General features: G+C 32.5%; 1 protein-coding gene across 1 annotated transcript; it reads right to left on the bottom strand.

The window, feature by feature from the left end:
• Window positions 1-4684: 4684 nt before the first annotated feature.
• Window positions 4685-14341, bottom strand: LOC132733962 (centrosomal protein 20-like). The gene is made up of 5 exons (XM_060720658.1): window positions 14280-14341; window positions 11216-11413; window positions 10288-10372; window positions 7412-7533; window positions 4685-5969 (listed from the first exon to the last, which is right to left on the bottom strand). The coding sequence occupies exons 1-5, from the start codon at window positions 14305-14307 to the stop codon at window positions 5911-5913; spliced, it is 492 nt and encodes a 163-aa protein (XP_060576641.1). The 5' UTR covers window positions 14308-14341; the 3' UTR covers window positions 4685-5910.
• Between the last annotated feature and the right edge of the window lie 366 nt (window positions 14342-14707).

The raw sequence follows: 14707 nt of genomic DNA, 5'->3' as shown, positions 1-14707 counted from the left end.
TATTAAGCTTACAGATAAGATAGAATGATAATTTACTCCAAGCCCATGTTCAATTTTAGTTTAACGCATAAAAAACCTTAACAATCAATTATACAAAGACGAAGACATGGAACACAAAATAAAACATATTTTCAGCATGTCATCTTTCAAAGTTAACATAACCCTAGGTTATCAAGAGCACCAAATGCGGTGGTAATACTCATTTAAACCCCGTCACGACAAAACCTATCGCTATCAGTTTCTTTACATGTTATAGGGTCTGTAAGCGAACAGCATGGATCCTGATCAGACTGCGCGAATGCTGGTCGCAAACCCACTATGTTGGTTTTGTCGTGACACGGCTAATTTTTAAGGACAGTGACTATCAATAACCTATCTTTATAACTATTTTAAATTAAAAGTGACTTTATTTCTAGGAACAATTATTAAGAATGAACAATTGACAAAAACAAGTATGTTCACTGGTACAAATAACATATTTGTTACAGCATTGCTACAAAAGTAACACAACATTTTACTCAAAATTGATTATCATAGTTATTCAAACGTTATCATGTACTACTTGTTTTGATTATCAACGGTTACTTTTATCGTGCAGGAAATATAGCTTCAGCATTAATATGCATTTACTTTTCAACAGTGAGAATAAATCCAAGTATAGTGTAAATGACTATGTCATCTATTATTACTGGTGATACCAGGAGAAAGAATGTAGTTTCCACATATTATATTATGTTATGTCATGTTATATTATATTGATTTGTCATATTTATCTATAAATATTGTTTAGATATTAGAAAAAAATATTGTTACAATCAAGTTTGCATTTAACAAATACATTGTATACGTTCTTCTTAACCGGATATGTGTGATCTATCGCAAAACTTTAATGCTTTCAATGAAATCTAATTGAAAGCATAACATCACTTAGCCGAAATGGATAATTCATTTCCAATAAACCGGAAGAAATGAAACTGAAAACAACAACTAACAAAACACAATAAATATTAGTTTTAATGTTAAATGTTGTTTAACATTTGAAAACAATACAAGATGATTATACATTTGTTTAGAGCAGAGTGACATGAAGAGTTTCGAAACCGGTATTGTTGCACGTGTGCTTATTTGTTAAACATCTGTTCCATTTTTTAATAATGTTATTTTATAAGAATATTTACATTTGTTTGAAAAGTATTCAAAAAAGCAAAGGAAGTTTAACAATATGAAAAGCTTGCTGACCCTATAAAATATTAAAGATGTGTACAGTAAAGATGTGGTTTACATGTACGTACCTTTGTCATGATCTTAAGAAGATAAAAAAATGCACTTTCTTTGTGCCCATTTAGCATGTATTCTCGTTTGTACTGTTTGTGCAACACATAAGCGAAAATTGGTTTGTAAATTTTGAATATTGCTTAAGCCGGTGCCTGGGGGCGTGGACAGTAGCTTCCAATTACCACTACCGTCAATAAGACCGAGTCCGCAACCGTTTCAATTTTGCAGTGTTGGTTTTTCCTAAGTGATTCTTTCTTTCTCTATTTTGTAGATATACAGTCATGTATAATCTTACAAATATAAATTTTGTCAGCATGAACACTCAATATACGTGAACATTGTAAACGCAGTTGCCATTATAAACAATAACAGATAAAGGAATCTTTAACACATTCAATAAAACCCTTTGTAGCAGGGTGTCCTAGATGCGTCAATCTTGCAACAAGTACATGTACTTAAGAAATGTTCCTGCCAATGGTTTAATAGTTACTGCAGTCGTTATAAGAAGTATTGTTTGGCAAAGACAGTATATGTGCAAACGATTTATTGTTATATCATTGTCAATGGAGAAGTAGGAAAAGATGGTGCATTTAAAAGTCTTTGTAAAACAAAGCATAAAAAAATAATACGTCGTGCTTAATCATGTAGTTTAGTCGATTTATGTAACGATGATAGTAAAATTATTGGCAGTATGAGTGGTAGTAATGGTAACATCGTTGATAATGTAGCAGTGGTAGTGATAATAGTAGTAGTGCGAGTGATGGTTGTGGTAACAGTGTCGATAATGTGTCAATGGTAGTTATGGTAGTTGTAGTGCGAGTTGTGCCGATTTTTCTGTGTATAATTTCCCGCTCATGACTTTTCTATCTTTCTTAATATATGAGAGGAAGGATATTGATGTTGCCTTACAAGTGCTTAATATTGCCGCTACTTACACAAGCTGTATTTATTCGGAACGCAATCTTCACATTAGTTTAAATGCGCAGAATCAACTCTAAAACTGTTAGCCCCAATGGCACCGCAAGAATTGTACATGACAACAAGAGCTGTCGGTAGGACAGCAACGCTCGACTATTCTTAGTGCTTGATAGTAAAAAAAGCCTTGATAATGTAAAATTTTCTATGTTAACAAAAGCGCAAAATTTTTCTTTAAATTTATGATACAGTTATAGGCCATGAAGAGAGTCCTATTATGCTCTCAAAGAAGAGTATAAAATTTCAACTTGTTTCAAAGCCAGATGTCAATAGAATATGAAAATATCCGAGGTGGTATGCAAACTTAAATGTAAATTCTAAGTTGAAAACGGGGCATTATTCTGGCAAATGCTTGACACAGTTACCTCCTCCTGTCTACAGGTTGGGGTCATAATGGAAAACTTAAAAGCCATATGTCAATGGACTATGAAAATATTTGAGGTATTACAAAAACTTTTAACATAAATTATAAATCGAAAAAGGGGCATAATTGTGTCAAAATGCTTGATACAGTTACCTCCTCCTGTCTACAGGTTGGGGTCATGATGGTGAACAAGTGTGCAAAGTTTAAAAGCCATATGTCAATGGACTTGAAAATATTTGAGGTTTTACAAAAACTTTAACTTAAATTCTAAGTCGAAAAAGGGGCTTAATTGTGTCAAAATGCTTGATACAGTTACTTCCTCCAGTCTACAGGTTGGGTCATGATGGTGAACAAGTTAGCAAAGTTTCAAAGTCATATGTCAATGGACTTTGAAAATATTTGAAGTATTACAAAAACTTTAACATAAGTGGTTACGCCAACGATCGGGTGACTACAATAGAATACAAGAACTGTTAGAGGACAGTATTGGCTCGACTTTTTAAAAAGTTGTCACAAGGGTGTTTTATTGAGTATAATAATGCTAGTTACCTATGAATACATAAAATTGACCGAAAAGGTACAAAGGCTTGTTATTAAGATGTTTTATCAAGTAAATCACTGCTTTATTATTATGAATGCATAAAAATGTCCCAAAAAAGGCACAAACTCTTCAGTAGTAATGGAGATAACAGCTTACAAGCAAAACTTTACCATGAATTTCTAAGCTGAAAAGTGGAGAAAAATCAGCCTAAATGCAAGATAGAATTATGGATCTTGGTCAGTGACCTACAATTATGATTCTAAATGCATATGTGAAGTTTTAAATAAATATCTTTAATAGTTATTGAGATATGTTGAACTTGCATGTAAACATTAACCAAGAGACAAAGTAGAAAAGGGGAGATGAATCAGCCTAAATGCGAGTAGAGTTATGGAACTTGGTTAGTGACATACAATTATGACTCTCCAATTATGACCCTAAGTACATGTGTAAAGTTTCAAGTAAATATCTTTGAAGACCTTTAACCTTTAACCAAAATTTCTAAGTTTCAAAGGGGCAAATATTACAGGCAGAGTTATGCATTTTTGCAAACTGATGTACATTGTTACTATAAAAAAATATTGTAAATTTCAATTGAATATCTCAAGCAATAATTGATATATTTGACTTTACAAAAAAAACTTTAACCAAAATTTCTAAGTTATAAAGGGGCATAATTCTGTAAATATTACAGGCAGAGCTATTCAACTTGTCAATCTGATGTACATTGTTACTATAAATAAGTATTGTAAGTTTCAATTGAATATCTCAAGCAATAATTGAGATATTTGAATTTACAAAAAACTTTAACCAACGCAGACGCCAACGCCGGGGCGACTACAATAGCTCTCATATTCTTTGAATAGACGAGCTAATAAGAGTTGTCCCTTGTTTGACTATCGGGATATAAACAAATATTAAAATAATAACATTCAATCAAAGCTTTATGGAGTTTAAACGTATTTCTATTTAGAGTGGAAAAAAAGTTAAAGAACCACATAAGGATCATTATACTGGAGTTGCACCAAGAGCTGTCCATTGCTTGAGTATGTGGGACATGCAATATAAAATTGTTTTTCTATTCTTAGCAATTGTTGTATTATTAGTCATTTATGTAAAGGACAATTCTATAATAATTACTTCATTATTTCAACACATTTGGCTTAGTACTAAGGATGCACAACAGACAAATTCAGGTTATAAGGCCTCACTAGAGTACAATATCACGGGGGTGGAACCCCATATGTATCTCAAAAATGAGCATCGGTAAAACTTATATGTGAATTTCCGCTGCACCAAACTTACCCTGCGATTGACCTATTTTTACAGTCACATCTGGTGTTATGCTTCACATCTGGTGCAGCGGAAATTCACATATAAATTTTACAGATGCTCATTTTTGAGATACATACGGGGTTCCACCCCCGTGAATATGTACAGGTGATAAATACATGTAGTATGCATACTCCATAGGCAGGTATATTCTGTATTTCTATATATTCCTGCTCAGATTAATTCAAAATTAACTCTTTCATATTCATAATTTTTATTTTTTTACCCATTTTACAAATTTAATTATTTATCAACTATTCATACACAAAAATTATGTATACTCTGTGGGCTTTTCTATTTAAATATATTCTTACATATTTGCAAAAACAACAACAAAAAAAAAAAACAAATTTCAATTCATCCAAATCTACTTGTTTAAAGCAGCACGCCTCCAGATTCATCCTAATTTTCATGAAAATTTTGAAAATGTATTTAAAGGTAAAATATTGTGAAATGAACAAAGACAGTACTTGACACATTACAATCGGCACTTAAAATCTACGTAAATTACCAAAAAGAGGTCAAAATATGCATAAATAGCCCCTACTGCGTTAGTAGTAGAAACGCAGTAGAAATATGGGGATAAATACTACAAAATACAGTCATTAATTGCAAATAAGATATAAATAATCACTTGAATCTTTAATTTGATCACTTTTCTCAAAGTTTTAGTATGTTTTTTCCAAGTTTAAATTTCTTGAAATATTTTGGGTCACCTGGAGGCATGCAGCTTTAAGTTGGAAGATATTAGTGGTAAAAAGTTAATAAAACAAAATGGTACATTGAAAATCTGTTTTCTTTTCTGATCTTTGCAAAAAAAAAAGACTAAATTAAATGTTACTTTAACTGGACAGTGTTGGAAATTTTATGAAAAGAAAAGTAATGCTCTCCGGTGTGGAGGAAATAAATGTATCTATCTGAATATAATAGCATAATTCTTAGCCATTAGGACACAACTTCTTTACGATATTCATTATCAACAGAATGGTCTAAGCTTAATATGGTACACTAAAGGGTAGATCTATTAATAATATTTTTAAATGATTTTTCTATTACTATATTTCGTAATAATAAACAAACGATTGTAAAAGTTCTTAAAATGAGGTATTTACAATAGTATTCAAAATGATTAATTTTTCTTACTAAAAATCACCATATCAGCGAAACTAATGAATAATACATTCACTAACAAGCCAATGCAATGCATATACTTCCTAACAACAGTAGCATATAGTCTTATAAAATAAATCTATCACAGTTTAAACCAAGACAACCCTGGCAGATCTAAACACAATGAAGATCTAAACACAATGAAGCTGTCCATCACTCCTGTTCTTTATGATACAAGCTGAACAAATCTGTATTCAGATAACAGCATATTCATGATATTATGTCATGTAATAACTCCATGTTTAACCTTGTGTCACTTCCTTCCACCTTTAACAACCAGAGGTTCTGTTATATGATTAGGTGGTCCTGAAGCTGAAAAAAAAAGACAAAATACTTCAAGAAATACTACATGATATGGAAATCAAATCCTTATATCTACATTTAAAGTTATGTCAGTTACAGTCATTTGTAACAAGGAATTTGTGTCCTTAGGAAATGATGCACTTCCCAACTGCCAAAGTCGAGTTAATTTTGTTAACTGTATTCCAGTATGAAATGTCAAAAAAAAAAACAAGTATGAAGTTCTAAGTAAAGGAAATATGATTACTATTAAATTTAGTTAAACCCTCAATAGATACATCATTATATTAACAAATCAACGAGACTAAATAAAATATTAAAGTGTACAAAGCTATTTATTTCATGCTTTCCAGTGTAACTGTAATATATCAGATGATTATATTTTGATAAACCACTAGTGAAATTTATAAAATATAATTTTCACTGTAGCCGAACTATATCTGAATGCGGATGAAAAGAATATTATAACTAAATGGAATAACAGGCAGAAATAAATGCCTTCATAATGAAGTTCATATGTAAATTTTGCTTCTTCAGGAAAAGAAAGTCAATGTCATCATACATCATGTTAAAAATGTAACAAAATTAGAGAAATTTAACAGAACTATATTTCAAAATTGATGATGTGACGTCATGATGTGATGACGTCACAAAGGAGAATGTGTGACATTACGCGGCAAAATCAGTAAAAATACTTTAAATCACTTAAAAAGCATGAAATAAAAAGAAATTTATTTGTTTTGCATGTAAAATTGAAATATATTTCATTTGTGAACACCAGCTATTCTATTCACTTGTGGCTACGCCACTTATGAAAATATTACATCTGGTGTTCACTCAGTGAAATATATTTCAATCTAATTTTCAAAACAAACAAATATCCTCTATCTCTCTACAACCTGCAGTTTTCAAAAATATTGTTTTAGTTTTGAAAAAGAACAAGTCAAAAATGCATGAAAGAAATTTGTTTACATTGCTAAACGGTTAAAACCCTACATTAAAGTGAAACTGCAGAACAATATTTTGTTCCATAACATTTTATTCTGCTCACTTACATTATTCACGTGTGTTAGATAACGGATACATCCTTAACTACAACTCTTTTGAGAATCAACACCAACATAATTTTACAGTTTTTGAATTTTATAAAAACTATATTATTAGATATCACTTTAAACCCTTTTGGACAAAAATGAGCCGTGCCATGACAAATCCAGCATCCATGCAGACTAATCAGGATCCATGCTGTTCGCTATCAGTTTCTCTACATGTAATATGGTTTGTTAGTGAACAGCATGGATCCTTATCAGTGCAGATGCACAGGCTGGTTTGGATACATGCTGGTCCCAAACGCACAATGTTGGCTTGTTATTGCCCGGCTCAAATGCCAACAAAACAAACTACATTCTTGATCAGATATGATATTCATAAATAAACTACAAAAGTCGAATTACCCATCTCGTTTTCTAATTCCTCTAAGAATCTTGAACTTTGACCTCTGTTCTGCATTGCTGATCTCGTGCTTTTCCCTCTATTTTTATTCATATATTGTCCAACAAGACTGTATAAAAGGGGTCTGAAAGTAAAAACCAAAAACTTCTTAAAATAAAATGAACCATTTCTATTCCTTACAATTTATATTACTGGTATTTTATCTCTGATTTGTTAGTAGCAAAACAAGGGCTACATGTACCCCTCCATATTTCAATGCGTTAAAAAGTTTTATTGCCCAAACTGCCCAAAAAATGCTTTGTTAAATAATTTTAATTGAAAACCTTCTACTGATTTTAACATGAGAATTGATCTCCTCAAATTTTTATACCATTTGGAGGCATGCTGCTTTATAGGATAATGTTTATGTAACTGGTCTTATCTTATAATATATACAATAAAATTTAAAACAAGAACCGGTTGAACCGGGTGATGCTCCCCGAGAAGGTTCTGGACACAGGAAAGTATAAAAAAAATGAACAAAGGGCAAAAACTCCAAAATTAGGCAAAGCGGAGTTATGTTTTTTTGCACTGCACTTCTATTCAATGAGGTCTATCTATCTATAAAGTTTCCTGATGATATCAGAGTTATGTCCTGGGTAAAAGTCAAAGTGTAAAAATTAACAAAGGGCAATAACTCCAAAATTAGACCAAGCTTCGTTTAGGTTCTTTAAGCATTGCAGTTCTATCCAATTATATCTAGCTACCTACAAAGTTTCATGTTGATATCTCTAATAGTTTTAAAGTAATGTCCAGGACAAAAGTCAAAAAGTAAAAATAAACAAAGGGCAATTTCTTCAAAATAAGGCAAGGCAGAGTAATGATTCTTAAGCACTGCACTTCCACCCAATGAGACCTATCTATCTACAAAGTTTCATGTTGATATCTCTTATAATTTTAGAGTAATGTCCCAGACAAAGTTCAAAGTGTCAAAATAAACAAAGGGCAATAACTCCAAAAGTAGGCAAGACAGTGTAACAGTTCTTGTGCACTGCAAACTTACTCAATGAGATCTATCTTCCTACAAAGTTTCATGTTGATACCTCTTATACATTAAGAGTTATGTCCCGGACATAGTTCCAAGTGTAAAAATAAACAAAGGGGGATAATTCACAAATTAGGCAAGGCAGAGTTAAGGTTCTTGTTCACTGCACACCTACTCAATGAGATCTATCTACCTACAAAGTTTCATGTTGATACCTCTTATACTTTTAGAGTTATGTCCCGGACAAAGTTCAAAGTGTAAATAAACAAAGGGGGATAATTCAAAAATTAGACAAGGCAGAGTTACGGTTCTTGGGCACTGCACACCTTCTCAATGAGATCTATCTACCTACAAAGTTTCATGTTGATACCTCTTATACTTTAGAGTTATGTCCCGGACAAAGTTCAAAGTGTAAAATAAACAAAGGGGAATAATTCAAAAATTAGGCAAGGCAGAGTTACGGTTCTTGTGCACTGCACACCTACTCAATGAGATATATCTACCTACAAAGTTTCTTGTTTATACCTCTTATACTTTTAGAGTTATGTCCAGGACAAATTTCAAAGTGTAAAATAAACAAAGGGGGATAATTAAAAAATTAGGCAAGGCAGAGTTATGGTTCTTGTGAACTGCACACCCACTCAATGAGATCTATCTACCTACAAAGTTTCATGTTGATACCTCTTATACTTTTAGAGTTATGTCCCGGACAAAGTTCAAAGTGTAAAATAAACAAAGGGGAATAATTAAAAAATTAGGCAAGGCAGAGTTATGGTTATTGTGCACTGCCTACCTACTCAATGAGATCTATCTAACTACAAAGTTTCATGTTGATACCTCTTATACTTTTAGAGTTATGTCCCGGACAAAGTTCAAAGTGTAAAATAAACAAAGGGGGATAATTCACAAATTAGGCAAGGCGGAGTTACGGTTCTTGTGCACTGCACACATATTTAATGAGATCTATCTACCTACAAAGTTTCATGTTGATACCTCTTATACTTTTAGAGTTATGTCCCGGACAAATTTAAAAGTGTAAAATAAACAAAGGGGGGTAATTGAAAAATTAGGCAAGGCAGAGTTACGGTTCTTGTGCACTGCACACCTACTCAATGAGATATATCTACCTACAAAGTTTCATGTTGATACCTCTTATACTTTTAGAGTTATGTCCCGGACAAAGTTCAAAGTGTAAAATAAACAAAGGGGGATAATTCAAAAATTAGGCAAGGCAGAGTTACGGTTCTTGGGCACTGCACACCTACTCAATGAGATCTATCTACCTACAAAGTTTCATGTTGATACCTCTTGTTGTTTCAAAGTTATGTCCCGGACAAGAAAAGGGGACGGACGGACGGACGGACGGACGGACAAGGCGGCGACTATATGCTCCCCCGAAATTTTTTCGGGGAGCATAATAACCTTTGTTCTTATACTTGTTATATAGTTCTTTTTTCGTCTGTATAAAATGGTTGAGTTCAAGCAAGTAGTAATACAAACACAAGGGAATCAGCTCAAGTAGTATATTACAGACTTACACAACATGCTATAAAGGACTTTTTTCATAAAGAAAGTATTGCTCATAAAATATTTTTGATATACATTTGTATTACAACTTGACCATTTAATGACAAAATAGATTTTTATCTTTCTTGTTAGGGATTTTCAGCCACATCAACAATGTTACATTGAAGAGGTGGCTAGCATTAAAGTTCTTAAGGTACTCTGTCATGGAGAAAGAAGACCCATGACAGAGAAAACCCATGATAGAGAAAAGAAGACATAGAAAAGTCTGGTAAAAGCTAATTTAATCTACCAGTATACCACTGACAATAAGATTCAAGTATAACTTACACCTGACTACAATTTTTATCCTCTTCCACATTTAATTCTTCTGCTAAAAACCCTCTGTCTAGTGGTTGTTTAGGTTGCCCAGTTTCTGCAATAAAGTTTATTCTGCATAGATCTTTAAAAAACATAAATTCAGCATTACAATAGCATATCAGTTTCACAATATCTAAAAAGATTTAGAAAAGTGTACAATAACACATGCAAAATTATCTAGTTCTTTTGTTTATACCAGTCTCGTAGTATTTTTAAGAGAAATACATGTACGACAGTAGATCCATTATTTACAATAGGCAGTCTGCAAATTTAACACTAGCCCACTAGCCCATAGTTAGTAAAATTGAGGTCAGGCCCGTATAATTTTCCAAGTATTAAAGTATTAAACTAGCCTGACTGGTCTGTGAAAAATTAGCAGTCAAAAAGAAGTCAGTCACCATTTACTAGCAAGATGACTGTATTTCAAATAGAACAACTACTTTATCCTCGATTCAAGGGAATAGAATTACAGAAATTACTTTCCACTTTGGAAGCATAACATTTCCTGTTAAAGCCTATTTGGGTGTAGGGCCTTTTAACCTTCTATAACAGGGCCGGTATATGGCTGCTTCCCCAAAGAAAATTTCTTTAAAATCATGCAGTTTTCCTATTACATCAAGTTTTTTCTTCCCCTTTTGCAAATATACTGTGTAATTTTTACCCAAAATAAAGGACTGGGCTGCTTCCCCAACCTGTGAAAAAAAGCCCTGGGGCTAGTTGACATTGCCAACCAATAGGATGAATGGCTTATGGTTTTCTGGTAATAAATTCTTTGACTAAAGTTATCTATGTCAGAAAAAAAGAAATAATACTTACATATAATTATAAATATAATAAGTTTTAATTGATATCATAAACACATGTTTATTAATAATAAATATAATAGAATCTTACTTACCAGCAACCATCACAGAGGCTGTATACTTATATTTATTGAACTCCAGATATTCTCTGATCAGTTCATTTATTATCATATTTTCATTACTAAGCGGAGGTTTAGAATCATTCTGATCATCCAATGATTTGAAAACCTCTGCTCTTATTCTTGCTTTAATCTGGCCTAAAACCCCTCGGTTCTCTAATGTGTCTTTAATAACTGAAACAAACCAGGAATCACACTTTAAGTTCTATAATTACAACTATAACATTGCAAATTATACAATGCACAATAGATTGGTAAATAATAAGAGCTTTCATGAGGCTGGCAAAATATTCCTGATCTGACAATTGCAACTTTAAAAGAAGGTATCACAGACAAAAATATGCCTTCAAAATAGATAGCAAATTACTGTTGCTGAATCACAAAAATAATCCTATTTCAATTATTTTGAAGGCAGTGGCTAGCCCTAATGGCCCATATTGCGAGCCAAAAGTTCTAGCCGTACATAAGTCAGGTACAACTAGCCTATACACACTGTTGAGCCTGGCCATACAGTGTTGTTAAAATAAATAACCTAAAACAATAATGAATATGCAAACTTGTATTTCTAAATGAAGATTTTATTGAACATCATGAAAACTTTATCTATTACATTAGTTCTGGCTTCCAAAACTTTATAAGCCGCTTTTTAACATTTTTGTTTTTCATCTGATGCGGCATTAAAGTTTTGGATTAGACCCGTTACAAAAAACCTAACCAGAATAACATAAGTTGATTTATTCTTGTTTTTCACTTGCAAATACACTTGACCCAATCAATTCTTGTGCATTTTACGATAAAACAATCATTTTAATATCATTCTATACCAATTAAAGTATCAAAATATTAATACCGTCATTAAAATTGCCTATTTAACTGTAAAATATCAATTTACGCCGACTACAGTTGGCCATGACATTCAGGTGCCACGCGAGATCTCGTATGACGTCATTCGCGGGAACAGATTTGAATAGAGTCGTGTACTTTATTTAGAACATTTTGTTGACATGATTTCGATACTTTTATTCAAGATAATGTTTTTATTTATTTTCATTAATTTTTTAGTACTTAAATACGATTGTATTGAATATAAAAGTCAGTAAATCACCTTTTTCAATATCTTTAAAAAAAGGAATTTATAAAAATATTGGAGGCACATGGGTTCGTAAAGGTCAATCTCATAATCACGTGATCAAACATTTTGGCAATATGGCGGCCAAGTGCCGAAAATTTTACCTGCCGGAAACTATTAGGTAGTTTATGTTCGTAATAAGATTTTTATTTGTCCATCCTTGGCTTATCAACAGATTATATATAGTTTTATCAAGGTATGCTTCACTTTACTTCATGGCATGTTCGATGAATAAATACGAGCGTGTCAGATTCCTGGCACGATTATTGGTGGACTTTCCCTATGGGGTTATCTTCAGCGTTCACGCCATGTCATAGTATATAAACGGGTATGCTGAAGACCTTAAGCTACTATTACAGTAGATATATTAATTTTTGGCATTTGATGCAGGAGGTTTTTTTTGCTTATATTATAGCCGTAAATGGGTCATATTCCCAATCAATTGAAAATAGGCTAGACATAAGTGACTCACATATGGCTAGAACTTTTGGCTAGTAGTAAGGCTAGCCACTTATGCCACTTCCTGTTTTGAAATAGATCTAATCAAGATGTTTCAATATTTTTTTATTATTTTGATTATATGAAACAAAAACGGATGGAAACTGATCTTTTTAAAACATGATAGTAACGCTTAAACTATCCCAACGTCGGGTATTTTCGTGGGAGGGGTATTTTCGTGGTTTCACCGTTTTCCGGTATATATAAGTTTTGAGCACGCACATGGTTCCGGTCGCGTAATTTTTTAGAAGTTTGCATGTAATGTAAACACTGCCAAAGTTTTTTTTCCAAAATGGAAGTTAGAAAGGTAAGTAAAAATAACATTAATGTAGATACAAAGATTTTTACCTGTTTTCCTAAATCCATAAAGTTGGCAATTTTCTAATCTGTCTTTAAAAAACACCAGAGTCCTAAAAATATTTGACAGTTTGGCTGCAATTTGACTATCCTCCCAACCACAGGTCACGTGACTTTCATTGATGAAAAGTGGTCTCACATAGTAATTTTTTTTGCCGAATGACTGATGGTACCTTATGCCAAAAAACCCGGAAGTGGTAAGTAAATTAATTTATATAACTATTCTGTTTGGTCACCTCTTCTACCTACAAGACAGGAACAAGTGCCCATACCTCACTAACAGGAAGTGTGGGAGATGCGATTAATGTCATAGATGGGTCCACTTGACATTTGCTCAGAAGTTAGAGTTTTGAGACTTGCGGACACTTTCCTATGCCACAATTGTAAAAAATAACTTATGTGAGACCTCCAAATGTAAATTGTGACCTGTTCCTTTTCCCGCCATTTTTGTTATTAAGGTTTTCTGACATTTTAATCATGTTGAAAACAATGATAATTGCTTGAAAAAGGATTTAATGCCTAAAAATATGGATTTTTTTCTTAAAAACTGTTTTTATCAGTAATCACATGTGACCCACGAAAATACCCCTCGGAGAAAAATGCTAGCTCTGCATTGGTACCGGAAGGTATGTACATTGTATTTTTATGTTAAAAGTAGGTCATCTGTTAAAAGTTATTCTTTTGTGTACGTAAATGATTGGTTTATTTAAAATTTATTGCTTTTAATAAATTTTCTGAAAAAATATCCGTTACGTCAACGACATGGTCCTTATACCCACGAAAATACCCTACGCGGGGATATCTAATTATATTTTAATACAATACATATGATATTCAGTCGACATAATTTTATTTATTTTTATCGAAGTGGTATGAAAAAATTAAGGGCGATTTTCATACTTTGCTAGTTCCAACATGTTCGCTCATACTTCTTGAATATTAATACATTTTCAAATTTTAACAATGCTTATTTTAGCTAAATATCTAATCATTGCGCGTCAGTTATGACTCATATCGACAATTTCGTAGTCATAGGGTTAAATAACTGTAATTTACCATCTTTCAATTCGTGAGTAGACGACATTTTTGACTGCCGCTTGCGTAAAACGTCATCAATTTTGGGGATGTACTATTCTCCGGTCCGGTCGCTTCCGGTCTCCGGTCTCTCCCGGTCTATTTTGACCGGAATTTACGAGAGACCGGCGAATAGCATCATATTTACTAGCCCGGTCAGTGCCGGTCTTCTAAACATTATTAGATCTTTGTAGATGTGATGATATAAGATTTTTTTTCGTATATAATGTATTTCGTTTCACATAAATCGTTTTTATTTTGTGTTTTTTTTTTTTGTTTTTAATTATAGATAAAAATGTAAAAGCGTAAAACGGGAAAAGATATATTAATTCATGTGAGCATAAAATGTTTTAAATGAAAAAGCATATTAATTACGGGGGAGTCTGTTAATTGTTTAATTTTAAAGCAGT

This window comes from Ruditapes philippinarum, unplaced genomic scaffold (assembly GCF_026571515.1).
Source record: "Ruditapes philippinarum isolate M1 unplaced genomic scaffold, ASM2657151v2 ctg36_1_1_1_1, whole genome shotgun sequence".
Classification (NCBI taxonomy): Eukaryota; Metazoa; Mollusca; class Bivalvia; order Venerida; family Veneridae; genus Ruditapes; species Ruditapes philippinarum.
The sequence above is the reverse complement of the archived record's forward strand: the minus strand, read 5'-3'. Positions and strand labels throughout refer to the sequence as shown.

Bases quoted from the DNA above. Each gene is read 5' to 3' on its own strand.
- LOC132733962 (XM_060720658.1), bottom strand. From the start codon at position 14,307: ATGTCGTCTACTCACGAATTGAAAGATG. The intron at 10,373-11,215 runs GTAAGTAAGATT...ACTTTATTGCAG, and splicing joins AGCCTCTGTGATGGTTGCTG to AAACTGGGCAACCTAAACAA. The intron at 7,534-10,287 runs GTAAGTTATACT...TTTTACTTTCAG, and splicing joins GATAAAAATTGTAGTCAGGT to ACCCCTTTTATACAGTCTTG.